The following is a 17,078-nucleotide window of genomic DNA, read 5'->3' as shown; positions in this document are numbered from 1 at the left end:
GAGCTGAGCAACACTCTCGGAGCACACTCTTTGCTCTAATATGCTCAGACCCTCCAAGTGTCCTTATTTTCCAGGGACATCCCTGATTTAGAGAAGCCATCCCAGTTTCTGATTTTATCCCAGAATGTCCCACTATTCTTTAGGGTGCCCCTATTTTCATTGGATAAATTTTGGAGGGTATGGAGTTATCCAACCCTGAGCCGTCTGAAGGCAATCCTGTATAAGGAAGTTTTTTTAAAAAAAATGTTTAATGTTTTATTATGTTATTGTATATGTTGGAAGCTGCCCAGAGTGCTGGGGCAAGCCAATAACATGTGTGGGGTATAAATAGTAAAATTATCATTTATGGAATGGGACATCCCTATTTTCATTGGAGAAATGTTGGAGGGTAAGGGAGCTCAAGGTGACACACATGGTCCTCCCTGCTCTCAATATTATCGGCACAACACCTTGAGGTAAATTAGGCTAAGAGGCAGTGACTGCACCTAGGTCAACCATTCAGCATCATGGCTGAGTGGAGATTTGAGCCCTGGTCTCCCAGGCCCTAGTCCAACCTCTATACCACACTGACTAGTCTATCTGACTAGCATTTTTTTACAGCTTTTGATTATATTGCATTTGTATAAAGCTAGCCAGCCACAAAACCACAGAAGGGGGTTCTCTTGTCACTGTAGACAGTCTCCTACTTTATGCAAAACCAGTGAAAACTGACAGCAGCAGTAGAAAAAAGATATTTTGGAGGCAAAGAAAGGAAAGAACAGATTCTTCACGGGAGGCTCCTCATCTCACATGCATGAGCAGTTAAGGGGAAATGCAGAAAATTCAACGAACACCTGTAGCTCCATTTGTAGAAGCTGCCTTGTACCAGCTACTTGTCCTTCTAGCCCAGCATTGCCTACTGCAGTGAGGGCCAGACTTGGCCCTCCAGCTGTTTTGGGACTACAACTCCCATCATCCCTAGCTAACAGGTCAGGGATGATGGGAATTGTAGTCCCAAAACAGCTGGAGGGCCAAGTTTTGGCATCACTGGCCTACTGTGACCGGCAAAGTCTTGGTTGTCCACAGTCTCAGGTAGAGGTCTTTCCCTGCTGCTTAATACTCAATTGATATGCTACAGATTGAGTTCTGGGTCTTCTGCATTCAAAACATGTTTTCTCTTTCTGAGCTACGGTTCTTTCTCTGATTGAGTGCCCACAATCATAAACGAAAGGGGGCACAAGAGGGGAATGTCCTTTTTTTGGTCATCCTTATAGCAACAAGAGAATGGCTATAGTTTTGTATGTGGAAGGTTCAATCCTCAAGTAGGACTGGAAAAAGACCCCTGCCTGAAATCCTAGAAAGCCACTGGCAGTCAGTGCAGACAATACTGAGCTAGATGGAACAATGGTTTGATTCAGTAAAATGCAGCTTCCTATGTTCCAATGTGATGGAGATATTGCTTTTAAAAACATAGCATTTTATAACCTTAGCTATGACCCTGTGATACTAAGCTGTGAAATAGTGACGTGACTGGGCCTGGATCCTCTAGTCCAAAAGTAGCACTCTATCTCTTACATTTTAAAATTCTACCCCCGCTGCCCAAGTTTTTAATAAACCACTCAAGCAGTGAAAATAGATACGTTTTGCTGGGACATGAGAAACCTCCCATGGTATAAAAACAAAAGATTCAATGTGCGGAGAGGATTGCTACCACTATGGTTCAAATTTTATGAACATGTTTTTTGACCCTTGGAAGAAAAAAAATAGAGAAACCGACAAGTGAAATCATACTGGGTTGTAGTAGCTGCTAGCTGGTCCCTTCTGTTTAATGAAATATCAGCCTAGGCTGGAGCAAACACCTATATATATAATCCATTGACTTCCTGTCTGTCTGCAGATGCTGACAGGCTCTAAATCACTCAGTTCCCACTGGGCCCTGGCTCTACACCTGCATGCAACCTTACTCATCAGATGTAGCTCTTGTGCTCTTTTAAGGAATGCAGATCTTTTTTCCCTCTGCATCTTTACACAATCTAACCTACCACACTTTTCATACTTCAGAGTAGATGGATTTAAATTTTTCCCCGCTGTCCAGCCACAATCCTTCCTTCTCAGTTCAAAGAAACAAAACACAAACTTTTCCAGCCCCTTTAACTTGGTAGAACTAAATCCACACATGACTGTATATGGGTGAAGCACTGAAATGAAATGTTAATTTAGAAGCCGAACTGACAGCGCAAAATCCATCTACTCATCTCACACAATTAGCTCAGTCAGTCCTCCATTGCTTTCAGTGGCTAATACCACAATGCCATTTCGTAAACCACCTTGTATGTACAAGGGAACTTGTGGGGAAAGGGTGCCAGTATTTCACTTCATGCCATGCTTTCAAGACTCTCAGAAGTAGCATGATTCTGAGAGAATGAAATGAAAGACAGGTGTTTCCTGTCCATAGCTGTCAACTTTCCCCTTTTTTAAAGGGAAATTCCCTTATTCTAAATAGGATTCCTCGCAAGAAAAGGGAAAAGTTGACAGCTATGTATCCTGTCCCAAGTTCTCTTATATGTGCCAGATGACTTAGTAGAGTGGTAGGACATTGGCTGGTCACAAACAATGACTGATCCATTATTTCAGATGACCCAAATATATCATCATCAACAACATCATCTTGTTACTACTATTTAACATCAACAACAGCCCAATCATCCCAATGGAATGAGAACTTGACTTTATATAGCAAAAAAACAGCATCAATTATTGCTGTAAATGTTTCAACTAGCAGAATAAAAGTAATCTGGTTTAGAAAGACCTGCTCTAATTTTAATTTGTTTTCATACTGGTTTCCTTGCCTTGGTTTAAAGATGGCAGACAACCATATTAAAGGAGCCTTGGTTGTTTTTGTTTGAACAACTGTCCACAATAAGCTCCAGTGCAGCCTCAGGTGGACATCTGTCTTGATCCTGGCCAATGTAAATTTGCTGAAGCCATCATTTTCTCAATAGCTGCTACTGTCAAAAATGCAAATATTGCTCAGTTCTTCAAATACTTTTGCCTACCTTGAAGCAATCCTTCCAAGTTCGAGCAAACAAAGGCACACTTCTCTGGGCTGCTTGTGAAGGACTGAAAAAAATAAGAAGAGACAGAAAGTACTTACAAAAGAGATATTTTATGTATCTGAGTGATGTACCAGTCTGTTTGCTGGTCCTGAACCTCAAGGCCTCGGCCCTGAACTCTTGACACAGAAACACAATCAAATAAAGAATGGCTATGTTGCTGCCATCTTAGAAGTACTTCTACTCTCGTACAGAGGTGAGAGTGGGTCCTTTAAGATCACGCTTGATGAGACACATGGATGTTTCACCTAGAAAGTCCTCTTTTTTGCCCCCAGCCCTAGAGTTGTATCTAAGGCTCCATGTGTTTAATTTTCCTTTTCTCTTCATGTGCCCCCCTTCTTCTCCAGAAGAGTGTGAGTGCTAGTTGGGGACAGGAGAGGAAAAGGAAGTTGAGTTGCACACACTGAAATCCGCTGCACCAGGGGAGCTTGGGATATGGCCCCTATGGTTTATTCTTATGCAAATTTATGCAGATGATAACAATGCAATCCTAGACATTTCTACTCGAAACTGGATTCCACTGAGATTAATTAGGTTTATTCCTAGATAAGTGGGTACAGGATTGCAGTCTAATGGCTTAACTAATAAAATCATATTATCAAGATTTTTTAAAATAAAAAATGGCGACTCCTTAAAGATGTTTTAAAGACAAAAGAAAGGCTGTTAAAAGCTATATATATATATATATATATATATATATATATATATATATATATATATATATATATATATATATAATAAAAGATTTTGAGGCAGGGTGGGATTAACAGAATTGATACCCTATTTATTTATTTCTATTGCATCAAAGATAATAATGACAAAAATTATTCTGAACAGGCAGTGCTTCTTTCCACATGCAACCTAAACTTATTGTTGTTGTTGGACATCAGTAGATATTTGGGGCACTCAGCAGAATTGTTTTTTCCTAAATCCAAATAATATTTATTTGATGATATATACATTTTTGGGTACTGCATGTTAAACTGAATGAGACACTAGAATTTTGGTCTGTAGCTAGAAGCATGGGGGCAATGTTTTTATTTAATATTAACTCAAATAAAAAAAAAGTAAGGCTAGCATCACCATGAAATAAACAATCCTAGCACATCCACAAGAAATGCTTACAGGAGGAATGGTAAACCTGTGTCCCTACAGATGTTGTTGAACTCAACTTTCATCAGTCCCAGACAGCATGACCAATAGTCAGGAATGATGGAAGTCCAACAACATCTGGATGGCCACAGATTTCCCATACTTAGAGTATCCTTATGTCAGATTTATGGTTGACCAAATACAGGCCGTTTTTAAAACATATTGGGGGCACTCAACTAGAAAGGAAGCATATTATAGATAGGATGTATTGAATGAATAATTATTTTGCCAATTTAGTTTATTAATACGTATAATAGTCCCAGTGAAATGAATGGATCTATTCTGAGTAGGACTGACATTGGATACAACTCTTAATCAACAACTTGTATAAGTAGCTGATATATTATCATCTTAGGGTTGCTTTAGGGGTCTATGGAGAATAAATTTGTGTTCTAATGACATTATTATTATTATTATTATTATTATTATTATTATTATCATCATCATCCCACCATTCCTCCTGAAGGAGCCCAATAATGAGAGAAAATCTTGTCTTCATATGACATGCTAGTAATCATTCAAAAAATGCACAATTGGTTGCATGTATATCCTTCTGGTAATTCACCAAATTCAGATTTCAACGGAAAGGATCATTATTAACATCTTCATCATTGGAGCTAACTGACAATATTTGAAAAGCAATACTTTAACAATCGTCTGACAGAAATATATCAAAAATATTTCATATCTTCACTGCATAGTCTGACCAAAATGCTCTAACAAGAGGGAACACACACACACACAACTATAGGCCCTTCACACATTATTAGCATGTAATGCAGTGGTTCTCAAAAGGTGTGGTGTGCCATATCAAACAACCGTGTTTCTCTTTACAGGTGTTCCTTCTGTGGTGTGACACACAACCATGCTGAAATCAAGTGGCTCCCATCCCACAATGGTCATGTATAAATGGGGCAATTTCTTCTTAAAAAATTAGATATGCTTACTTGTGTGGTTAAATCAACTAAATTAAGAGTTCATCCATAGGTATAGTCCTCCACGGTTTGAACTCCACAAGATTTGATACGCTGGCGCAATCACACCACAAGAAACCACAAAGTTTTGAAACATGTTGTGAGATATCCAGACGTGTCCTATTAATTTATTTTAATGATGCCGCATTTGAAGACATGACATGACATAGTGCAGAATGATGAGACAACTGAACAGGCGAGAGACAGTTTCTGCCAGAGCTTTGCTTCTCTGATGAAAAGGAATGTGCTGCTGTGCAGCTGGTTCACATATTCCAGACACATTTCATGCATTTCATGACGAACAATGTGAGAGAGTGAAATCATTGTTAGACCATGACAGACAACGCAGGCACTAGCCAACTATTAAAAAATACCAAGTATCTGGTGGAGTGATAAGATTATGCCGATACGTTAAAAGCAAAATTGCTAGCATTCCTGAGGTCAGTACCAACACGGGTATGCATGTGAAACTTGGAGGGAGGAGTTCTATATGATACAATAAGTGCATAGTGTAACTGAATTCTTTTCTGGAAACAGAATTGCTGTTTACACACGCATTTGCCAAAATCATCATGGGTCTATAGCACTACTATTTAAAGGTAAAGGTTTATTTAAAAGGATACCATCATATTAACATTGTTTTGCTGGAGTGGTCTAGTCATAATGCCTCATGCCAACACCCAAAAAATAAGAAATGAACATTTTTAGCTGTTAATTAGGTAAAGGTAAAGGGACCGCTGACCATTAGGTCCAGTTGCGGACGACTCTGGGGTTGCGGCGTTCATCTTGCTTTACTAGCCAAGGGAGCCGGCATACAGCTTCTGGGTCATGTGGCCAGCATGACTAAGCCGCTTCTGGTGAACCAGAGCAGCGCACGGAAGCACTGTTTACCTTCCTGCTGGAGCGGTACCTATTTATCTACTTGCACTCTGGCGTGCTTTCGAACTGCTAGGTTGGCAGGAGCAGGGACCGAGCAACAGGAGCTCACCCTGTCGCAAACCGCTGACCTTTCGATCGGCAAGCCCTAGGCTCAGTGGTTTAGACCACAGCGCCACCCGCGTCCCTGCTATTAGTTCCATACTAATGCCAACGCTAATGTAATGAGGGAGTTACATGGGGCACAACCCAAAACACTGCATCTTCTTAAGAGTTCATCATATTTTAGATGGCGACCCATCCCCTGGCATGCACACTGGTGCAGCTGGTGCACACTTACGGCCTACCATATTTTCTCCCCAAGAATCAGTAGCAATATTAGTATACTGTCTGCATTAACCATTTTGTATGACAGTCATTTAGGCGCTGCCTATGCTAGTGGGGTTCATTTGAAATCCATGGGACTGAACCATTTGAATTAGTCCAAATAAACATAGAACTTGTAGTAAAATCAATCTGATTCATGGCATATTTATAATAATATTACTCCACAGAATTTACTTACCCCGACCCATGAGCATGGTTTTGTTTTTAATCTGATTTTTATCAAGCTTTCAGGATAATTTATTGAAAGCTGTCGAATTGTTATTGTTTTCATGTAAGACACTTAGATGGGTTTTTTGGGGGGGGTCATATTAAGCAGGATAATGCTTTTTACAAATAAACAAAAGGAAACAAACATGTTCAGAAAGGTGTGCGTGAACTTGGATGTTCAGCATGCAACAATGGTGCCAGCTGGAACTTGCGGCTCTCTCGGAGAGCAGTAGGTAAGCCCAAAAGCTTGGCTATGGCAGCTGTGTATAATGCTCCTTTTTGCCTCTTTTCAGTACTATGTTGCTGCCTGCTCTCCAGGCAAGTGAACTAGTGGTCAAAAACATGCCAAAGCACAGAGGGCTCCATACGTACTATAGTGTGCAACAGTAGTATGCTACAAGTTGTAAAGAAGGTTGGCCACTACAGATATAGAATACACACTGCTTTTAATAACCCAAGGTGTTCTATAAATCAGGGATGAGGAACTGTGTCCCTCCAGATGTTTCTGGACTGCAAGTGATATTATCCCTGTCCATTGGTCATGCTAGCTGAGACTGTTGGAAATTGAAGTCCAACAACATCTAGAAGACCACAGGACTCCCATCTCTGCTATAAATAAATCAATATCCTTTATCCTAATACACTGTAATCAGATACAACTAACATAGTACTGTATGCATTACAAGTCATTGGACTGCTTGCACACATTGCAAATTCCAACTGTGACATTTTTATCCATAAAAGTTTTAACTTTCACTGAGAGGCAGGTTCTGTGGAATACATTTCAAGCAAACCCCTGGAGCAATCATTGTCATAAACATGGCCTCTTCTAAATATAGTCCTAATCTCCGTTATATAGTGGTGTCGGTGAAGAAGATTACCAGGTACCTACTACTATACTGCTACAACTCCTCCTTGTTGCACTTTCACCTAGCACCAGTATGTTATGCAGAAAATGAAGTTTCCTTTCCTGTCTGTATTTCTTCAGGAATCTCTATTATCTGGATTTGTCAACAGGAGGAAGGATCAGAATGCACTTGGGGAAACTGTGTGGCAATAAAGGAAAAGGAAAGGTTTGGCTAAGGTTGTTCAGAATGGATTGGTCAGATAATGTGAGTCAGAGAAGAACTTGCGGAGCTGTTTGTGAAGGAGGAATGGGAGGCGAAGATGTTGGGAGGGGCTGTGTTTCTAAGTTTAAGATACAACCCAGAAGATAGAAAATAAAGAAGGCATAAAATAGAGGATACTTTATGTAGTTTTTCTACTCCCAAATCATATTTATGAGGTTGATATTTCCCCAATCTTTATCAATACTTAATTGATCCTCACTCATCCTACACACATTGCTAATGTTAATGGAGTTGCTACAGCTCTCTTTTTCTAAAATTTCATGCACTGAGCCCTTTCATGCACTGACCCACTACACCCCCAACTTCAGTAAAATTGTGTGGCAATCTTCTACCACCATTGATATGGCAACCTAACACTTCTTTCACTGTGCGCTATTCCAGGTCCTCACCTTTAACACTCCTCATTTTTTATATTGCTTCTTGCTTATTGTGATTCAGTCTCCATTATTTCACTACTAAATAGAAATCTAAATCACCAGCTTCTATGTGGATTTGAGAGAGATCATCTAGTGAGAATTACTAAACACAGATATCTGACTCCCACAGATTGTCTAGTTTTCTCTGAAAGTAGGAGTAAGCATAGTAAGAATCATAGAACTTTTTTAAAAAAAGATTGATTTTCATAACTACATAACCTTTGTCAAAAAAAATACTGTTTATGCAATAATGGAATGATGCAAAAATGCTTTTAAAATCTTCAAAGTGACAAATCACAGACAAAAATGTGGATATTTTATACAAACTGTTGGGGGGGGGGGACAGACAGAGAGGAAAAAACTTTTCCTGATGCAACGGGCAGTGGGATGTGTTCAGTCAAATAGTCTGAAAAAATTCACATGTATTTTTCACTTTATTCCAACTGAATCATAACAGCAGTGGAACTTATGTTACACAACTAACTTGTTCAGTTGGCTTCAATATGGCCCATTCAGTTCAATGAGACTTGGCCATGTATATAGGTATAGACTGCAGCCTCAGTCAGAAATGCCTTCAGCTGGATTGGGGCGTTTGTCTCTTTGGACAAGAGAGAATAATGTAAATATAGTCATCCAGTATCTTTAATTTTTAAACCAATATAAATCAAGAAGTTCAATATGCAGAAAGTATCCAAACAAAGGATGAATATAATATTCTGCTGCAAACATGTGATTCACAAGTCAAAGAAAATCTATAAACCACACATAGCAGCCTCCCAGGTTTTGGTACTGTGGAAAATCAGGTCCACAGTGGAGGAGGAGGAGGAGGAGGAGGAGTTTGGATTTGATATCCCGCTTTTCACTACCCGAAGGAGTCTCAAAGCGGCTAACATTCTCCTTTGTAGCTGGTGGGTTTTATGGGTCAAAAAGGAGTTAATTTAACAGTTAATGTATACCAAACTGAATACTATTTTATTTCCTCCCACATTTTATTGCTAAAACGAAAGACCACTTAGTGGCTTGTTTTAAATATTAAAGCTGATTAAGTTTTTAAGAACATGTGTTGCATCAAAATAAGTCAGTGACACACCTATGTACAGTATGTCATATAAATGCATAAGTGTATGTACGCTAGTGTCACAAGCACTGAGGATGGAAAAAATATTTATGTCAAAACACTCCAAAAACAAACCACACATATTAGCATGCTAGCATAACTGAAGGCAAACCCTTTTCTTGCTGTGTGGAGTCTTTGAAGAAAGAGGTGAAGCGCGTTCATGGCTTCTAGATCCTGTAACCATTCAATAACATAGGACAGTCATATTCATCGAAAATGAATTGTTCAGAAGATCTCAATAACACGGTGAGGAAACCAAACACCCATTTGTCCTCTGTCAAAACACTCCTATTGCGGTTAGCAGGAGTTTTGGCTGAATGAAGCAGTCCAGTAATAATAATAATAATAATAATAATAATAATAATAATAATAATAATACAGTAATAAGAATAATACAGTAATAAGAATAATACAGTAATAAGAATACAGGCTGCTGTTAGAATTTTGCATTATTCACATAGGCACTCTGGATCAGATGTCTGACTCACATTTGAGGAAGTGGTCATCAGAAACTACTATGTGAATCTGTTAGAGAACAGATTGGATTAGCATCCCTTTAAGGAAAAAATGGGAAGATACTCAGGGAAAGCCCCATAATTGACTTTGGAATTGTTCAGAAGACCCAGTCACTGATCTATCTGCCACTTAAGACTATACTAAGGGCTTTTGGTGTGCCAAACCTCTTATCATCTTGGGTGGGGTGTGAGGCAACGGGCAAGCCAGAAGACCAGGGTCACCAAGAGAAAAGGAGGCGAGGTATGGAGCATGCAATGGGATGCATTGCTTTCTAACCAAAGCAGGATTGTGACAGGCCTGCCAATAAGTCTCTGTTGCCCTTCGTGTCTGGTTTGCCTCCCATGAAGGAGCAGGATGCACCTAGCTGATAATGGACTTTACACATTCCCCCCCCCCTCTACCTCCAGGGCATTTTCCTCTGCTCCCCCCTGAAATAATCCACTTAGGGATCCCAGGAATGGGCCAGTTGGAGGTCCAGAGGCCTTTGTAGTGGAAACAACAGGAGTTCATTTTCCTCTATACAGTGGTACCCCGCAAGACGAATGCCTAGCGCAACGAAAAACTCGCTAGACGAAAGGGTTTTGCAATTTTTTAGGTGACTCGCAAGACGAATTTTTCTATGGTCATGCTTCGCAAGACGAAAATTTCAATGCATTCCTATGGGAATTAAATTTCAATGCATTCCTATGGGAACCCGTGCTTCGCAAGACGGAATTTTCGCAATACGAAACGACTCACGGAACGAATTAATTTCGTCTTGTGAGGCACCACTGTAATCCACATTAAGACAATTCCTTTATTAGGTCAGCTTAATAAAGTCCATGTTAGCTTAATAGAGTGTTAGCTTCATATTTGGGGAGGGAGAGCAGTCGGTTGCCTCTGGATCTTTCTTACCTTAATATAATTAAGGGGTGGCTAACTGTTGTGTGTTCTTGTTTTACATTTTTTTAAAAAAGCATTAGCAACTTCACACTGGCCAGCATAGCTTCCCAATTCTTCCTTATGTTGGGAAGGCAGGCCTCCAATAAGAATCGCTGGGTGGGGCTGCCCTTAAATGCTGAAGAGCTCCAGAGGATTCCCCCCCCCTTAAGAAGAACTGTGCCCATTTTTTAAAGTTAAATTAAGCTTTTAACTTTAAAAAGGGCCTCTGCTTTAACACCAACAAAGAAGCACTGAGAGCTCTTCAATGCTCCACAATCAGCAGTTTCACTTCTTGCAAAGCTCAAGGACCTAGAGTAGAAAAATAGACACACAGAAAAACGGGAGAAAGCAGAAAGTACAGATAAACAGAGAGACAGAAAGGTACAAGGCTTTGTGGGGAGCCAACAGATCTAACTTGGAGTGTTTTGTTTACATTGCAATTCAGCTACAGAAAGGGTAAAATCACCTCAGTTCCCCTTGTTATTCAGACTGTGCCCCAAGCAGTTGCACACCTCTAATATTTACTATCTTTCATACCCAGCTATATCCCACTGGTATATATCATACCGCTTGTGGAATAGAATAAATAATAAAGTTTCTGTGCCTGATTTTCCCTTGCATTTTTCCTTTTCTTGGTTTCACTGGGCAACCCCCCGCCCCAACAACATTGCATTCACAACCACATATATAAAACTTAGGTTATTTTCAATAAGTAGACATCTGCATTGGGCAAACAGCAACAGAAAACTTCCACAGGTGGGGTAGGCCTCTTTGTGAAGTGGAAGAGCCCCACCCAATATAAGTAAAGTAACTTATATGCAGAATTCATCATGCGAAAGGCTGGACTGGATGAATCCCAAGCCGGAATTAAGATTGCCGGAAGAAATATCAACAACCTCAGATATGCTGATGACACAACCTTGATGGCAGAAAGTGAGGAGGAATTAAAGAACCTTTTAATGAGGGTGAAAGAGGAGAGCGCAAAATATGTCTGAAGCTCAACATAAAAAAAAAACAAAGATCATGGCCACTGGTCCCATCACCTCCTGGCAAATAGAAGGGGAAGAAATGGAGGCAGTGAGAGATTTTACTTTCTTGGGTTCCATGATCACTGCAGATGGTGACAGCAGTCACAAAATTAAAAGACGCCTGCTTCTTGGGAGGAAAGCAATGACAAACCTAGACAGCATCTTAAAAAGCAGAGATATCACCTTGCCGACAAAGGTCCGCATAGTTAAAGCTATGGTTTTCCCAGTAGTAATGTATGGAAGTGAGAGCTGGACCATAAAGAAGGCTGATCGCCGAAGAATTGATGCTTTTGAATTATGGTGCTGGAGGAGACTCTTGAGAGTCCCATGGACTGCAAAAAGATCAAACATATCCATCCTTAAAGAAATGAGCCCTGAGTGCTCACTGGAAGGACAGATCCTGAAGTTGAGGCTCCAGTAACTTTGGCCACCTCATGAGAAGAGAAGACTCCCTAGAAAAGACCCTGATGTTGGGAAAGATGGAGGGCACAAGGAGAAGGGGACGACAGAGGATGACAGTGTTCTTGAAGCGACTGGCATGAGTTTGGCCAAACTGTGGGAGGCAGTGGAGGATAGGGGTGCCTGGCGTGCTCTGGTCCATGGGGTCACGAAGAGTCGGACACAACTGAACGACTGAACAACAACAAAAGTTTGCAAATGCAATGAACCAATAAACTATCCCAGGACACAGAACTTCAGTTCTGTCCCTCATCACAGAAGAGCAACAGCACATTTTGCCTATTTCTTTCACAGAAAAAAGAAACATAATAGAGGATCCAAAAAAAATGTGTGACTAGTTCTTTGTGCCCAAGGGGGCTTGGTACTTGTGTTTCTGAAAGAGAAGCTGCCCAGATACCATGGCAAGCCTTTAAAAAAAAAACCTGAGAGGGGTTTCAAAAGTATGGAAGGGGGTTGCTGTCAAAGGAAGCAAATCAGAAGTCCCACAGGGCATGCCATAATGTTTTAAAATAATGTGAACTGGAGTTTTCCCCCCCAACATAATGAAAATCAAATGCTGTGAGGCCTGTTTCCAGACAGAGAGGCCTGTAAGCAGCACATTTACAACGCCCACAAGAAAACTGACCCGGTTCACAGAGCTTGTTTGTGTTATCACTCTTCCCAAGGTACCTCTTGAACTCGCTTCAAACTTGACTTGCTTTATACACTCAAGGTGCAACTCAAATTAAAAAGCACCCTGGATAAAAAGGAATCCTGATTCATTTCTGACTCATTACACAACAGGCAGCGTTTCAAGTGTGACCTGACAATAACCCCATGTACTGAGCAAAGGAGTGAATTGAAAATACCTTCTTCCAGTGAAAATAAGCACAAATGAACAACCTCCAAAGAAAGAAATTCTGAAAGCAAATCGGCTGTGTCTCTTACAATGTAAACAACCCTATAACTGCTCTAGAGGTACATTCTTCTGGTTGCATCTTCTGGAAGAGATTATTTTCTAAGGGCATACAGTATAACTCTGTCTAATTGGGAAGAGCATTGAGCTGGTTTACACAACACGGCCAACCAAAGTGTGGGTTACCAAAACCCTACAAACCTCCTGGAGAGGAGTTCACAACCACTATGCTCCTTCCTGGGCCTTTTGGCTGCCACACCTAAAACTCATGGTTTGTGAGAGACTTAAATAATGAGCCCTGGTTTGAACGATATGCTAAGCTAAATCTTGACTTGGCTCAGTGTGGCATGGCAGTAAAAAGGAACAGGGAAGGGCAAAGTGCCTGCGAGTCACTGTCAGTAAACCATAGCTTGGCTTACTGTGTTGTCACTGTGAAACAGAAGGTCACATTTCCTAAGCGCAGTAGGGTTGATCTGAACCAGCTATATTAACGAAGACTGTAAGCATCAGACCATTAAACATGTTTCCTTCTGCACACGTGGCACACATATGTGTGGATCACTTTTACTGCTACCAAACCTTACTGCACAATTTTTAACCTACAGTACTATGATAAATTAACATTAAGTGGTATTCATCTAAGTGTTACTCAGAGTAGACCCCTTTAAATTAATAGGCCCAACTTAGCCATGGTCATAGATTTCAGTGGGCCTATGCTGAGTAAAACTTAGTTGAATACCACCCAACTCAGCAGAAAACCCATCAAGCAGTAGTGATCGTGTGCTCCAACAGTGGCACAAGTTGTGCCTTTGTGCCACTGCCATGACACCGAAGTCCTGTTAGGTTTGCCAAATCCCCTGTTGCTAACATAAAGTCACATAGGCCTACCAATCTGTGATAAGACAGAATACCAGACTGGGTGCATCCACAGGTAGTCGTCGCCCCACTGGTGCCAAATCAGGGACAGTTTGTACCGGATTGTGGGTGGAACTGCTATTGCAGTGACAACTGGCCTGTCCCACAACTGTCACGTTGCTAACTGGTCTGCATCTACCTCATGGGTTGAATTCTCAACCCCAGCTTTGTGTGTTCAGGGCCTCCTCAATGTCTTCACCCAGATTATGGAACTCTTTGGCCTGCGAAGTGCAGTTGCCTTCCTTCCTCACCATTTTTGTTACTGCTCTTTTAAACTGCTGGTCCTGCCCCTCTCATGATGGAACCACGTTGTGTATTTATGAAATTCTAATGGTAAATGTCGTGAAGACACCCCTTTGCGATGCCTTTACAATAAAAAAAATAGAAAAATAAACCAGAAAGTGAAAGTCTTTTACAGAAAAGTCAAAACAGGAGGGGAAATGGAATATTAGTGTTCAGTTGTTTCCAAAGCGGCAGGGACTGGGTATTGCTTATATATATAAAAGAAAGAAAGAAAGAAAGAAAGAAAGAAAGAAAGAAAGAAAGAAAGAAAGAAAGAAAGAATAAAATATAGGGGAAAGTAAACATCAAAAATCAGGTGCACCAAGGTGCTCAACAAGCACTCGGCCAAAGAAGGAAAAGAGAACAAACATTTGCTATGCCCTTCACAATTTACACTGATTTTTCATACTTATTTGTCTTACTAATCATGAAAAAGCTGAGTTGCCCTAGCAACCACCACATTGCCAGAACTATAAAGTCACAAAGATACAAAAGTCTTTCATAAGGCATTGCAAATACCAGTATTTCAAGTATGTCATGTGTGGACATATTTCCCAGCACTATTGAAAAGAGTCTTTCACATTTTTTTTTATCCTTCACTGTCATTTATTTGCTGCATGTGTGGGAAGTATATCGCCTAGCAGAGGTAAATACAAACCTTTCTAATTGCAATTATTGCCATTTTTCTTCATTTAAATTGCACCAAAAGGGATAACAAGTCCTGTTTAACAAGTATTCAGTGAAAAGTATGGGGAAATGGAAGGAAACTGATTATTCTTCCATTTCTAAAGGTATTCAATCAAAATATAATTTAATTAATTTCAGGAAATGAATTCCAGTTACTTTCCCATCACACCCTTGCCCTGACTTGCTAGGCAAGGAAAGGGTTTCATAAGGTTGCGTGTTGAAACGTGTTCTACCTCATTTTTTGCTGTGTGAAAGACCCAGCAAGATTATGAGGGATTGACTATAGGTTCCATTCTGCCATTTGGTTTATTCACACTTCCTCTTGTCCTGCCGCTTTTCCCCTGGGGAAAAAACACTCTTTAGTGTTCAATCGGAGCAAATGGAAATTGATAAATGAAATCATGTGCTGATGGGTTAAAAAAAAAATTACACAGAGCAAGGGGTGCCTTGCTGGCAGCTTGCAGGCTGGAAAATAATCCAGTAGCCATAAGAAGGTAACTTATCCATGAGGTTCAGTCCTCAGGATCATGATCTCTAGTTAGCTGTTATTCTATGGGATTACACGCTATGGTCCTGAAGCTTGGTTGGGGGACAGGGGGCAGAAATTCAGGTAGGCCACCTTTGTAACTGAGGTGGATTTCCAGAGTTGTGTAGTGGTCGGAAAGCCCTGACACACATTGCCTGCATCATCACCGTAAGTGTGACGATGTGTGTGTCACAAGCTCTCTAAGCATGTAGCTGCGCAACACCAGTGCAAGTAGTCGGTTGAGGAAAAACTGTTCCCACATTCCCACACACACACACAGCGCACAAAGCGGTAATATTTCTTTTTCTCAAAAAACTTGTGCAAGTCGTGACTTCTGCAAGTAGCTGTGCTAACCTCATCATAATGGCTTTGAGCAGAGCAGAGCAAGGGGTCATCCAACTGGCAGACCTCTCGACACATATTTCACAAAGAACGGTTGCTGGGAACAGTGGCTTGGATCTGCCATTCATATTAAAAAGGATACCATCACATTAACATTGTTTTGCTGGAGTGGTCTAGTCATAATGCCAACCCCCCAAAAATAAAAAATGAACATTTTTAGCTGTTAATTAGGTAAAGGTAAAGGGACCCCCGACCGTTAGGTCCAGTCACAGACGACTCTGGGGTTGCGGCGTTCATCTCGCTTTATTGGCCAAGGGAGCGGGTGTTTGTCCACAGACAGTTATTCCGGGTCATGTGGCCAGCCTGACTAAGCCGCTTCTGGTGAAACCAGAGCAGCACATGGAAATGCTGTTTACCTTCCGGCCGGAGCAGTACCAATTTATCTACTTGCACTTTGATGTGCTTTCGAATCGCTGAGTTGGCAGGAGCAAGCAGGGACCGAGCAACAGGAGCTCACCCTGTCGGAGCTCACCCTGTCACAGGGATTTGAACCGCCAACCTTCTGATCGGCAAGCCCTAGGCTCTGTGGTTTAGACCACAGTGCCACCCACGTCCCTGTTAATTAGCTGTACATATTTGGATGATTTTGATTTTTGAGTGGAGGACATGTTTACTTGGGCAGTATATAAATGCCTGGAATAGATGTAATAAAATACATATATAATTATCAAGTAATGAAGATGATGAGTAATATTAGAAGCCAAGGACAGAATGAGGATACTACGATCTTCTCACATATTAAAAATGAAAGGAAAAGAATCTCGAAAAGGAAGGCAAACAGATCAGTTGCAATCCAGATAAGAGCTGCACACACTGAAAAACCTTTTGAGCAGTGGAAAACAGAAGCCTCTTGATGATAGCACAGTGAGTTCATTTAGTGCTCCAGCAGACTTGTCTTCCATCACAACAGCTTTTCACTTTTTATTTGATTCCAAGTCCAACCAAACAATTGATTCTCTTCATCTTCAGCTGAAAGGCAATCTTGAGGCAAAAGGTTGTCCTAAATTTTGTATCAAAAGAGATTTGTCATAAGCATGAAAGGAGGAAAAATTATATTTATTAAGATTATGACTTTGCTGAAATTGTTGCTTCCTGG

At 40.7% G+C, this 17,078-nt stretch overlaps 1 protein-coding gene across 3 annotated transcripts in view; it reads right to left on the bottom strand.

The window, feature by feature from the left end:
• The window catches only part of GAS2 (growth arrest specific 2), a 125,970-nt gene that overhangs the window by 41,281 nt on the left and 67,611 nt on the right, over positions 1–17,078 (bottom strand). For all 3 annotated transcript variants that reach the window (XM_033150992.1, XM_033150990.1, XM_033150993.1), the window contains one exon: positions 3,036–3,099. In XM_033150992.1, coding sequence (XP_033006883.1) covers positions 3,036–3,099 — 64 coding nt within the window. The remainder of the gene's footprint in view (positions 1–3,035; positions 3,100–17,078) is intronic.

The sequence above is a fragment of the Lacerta agilis genome, chromosome 1 (genome assembly GCF_009819535.1).
Source record: "Lacerta agilis isolate rLacAgi1 chromosome 1, rLacAgi1.pri, whole genome shotgun sequence".
NCBI classification, from domain to species: Eukaryota; Metazoa; Chordata; class Lepidosauria; order Squamata; family Lacertidae; genus Lacerta; species Lacerta agilis.
The sequence above is the reverse complement of the archived record's forward strand: the minus strand, read 5'-3'. Positions and strand labels throughout refer to the sequence as shown.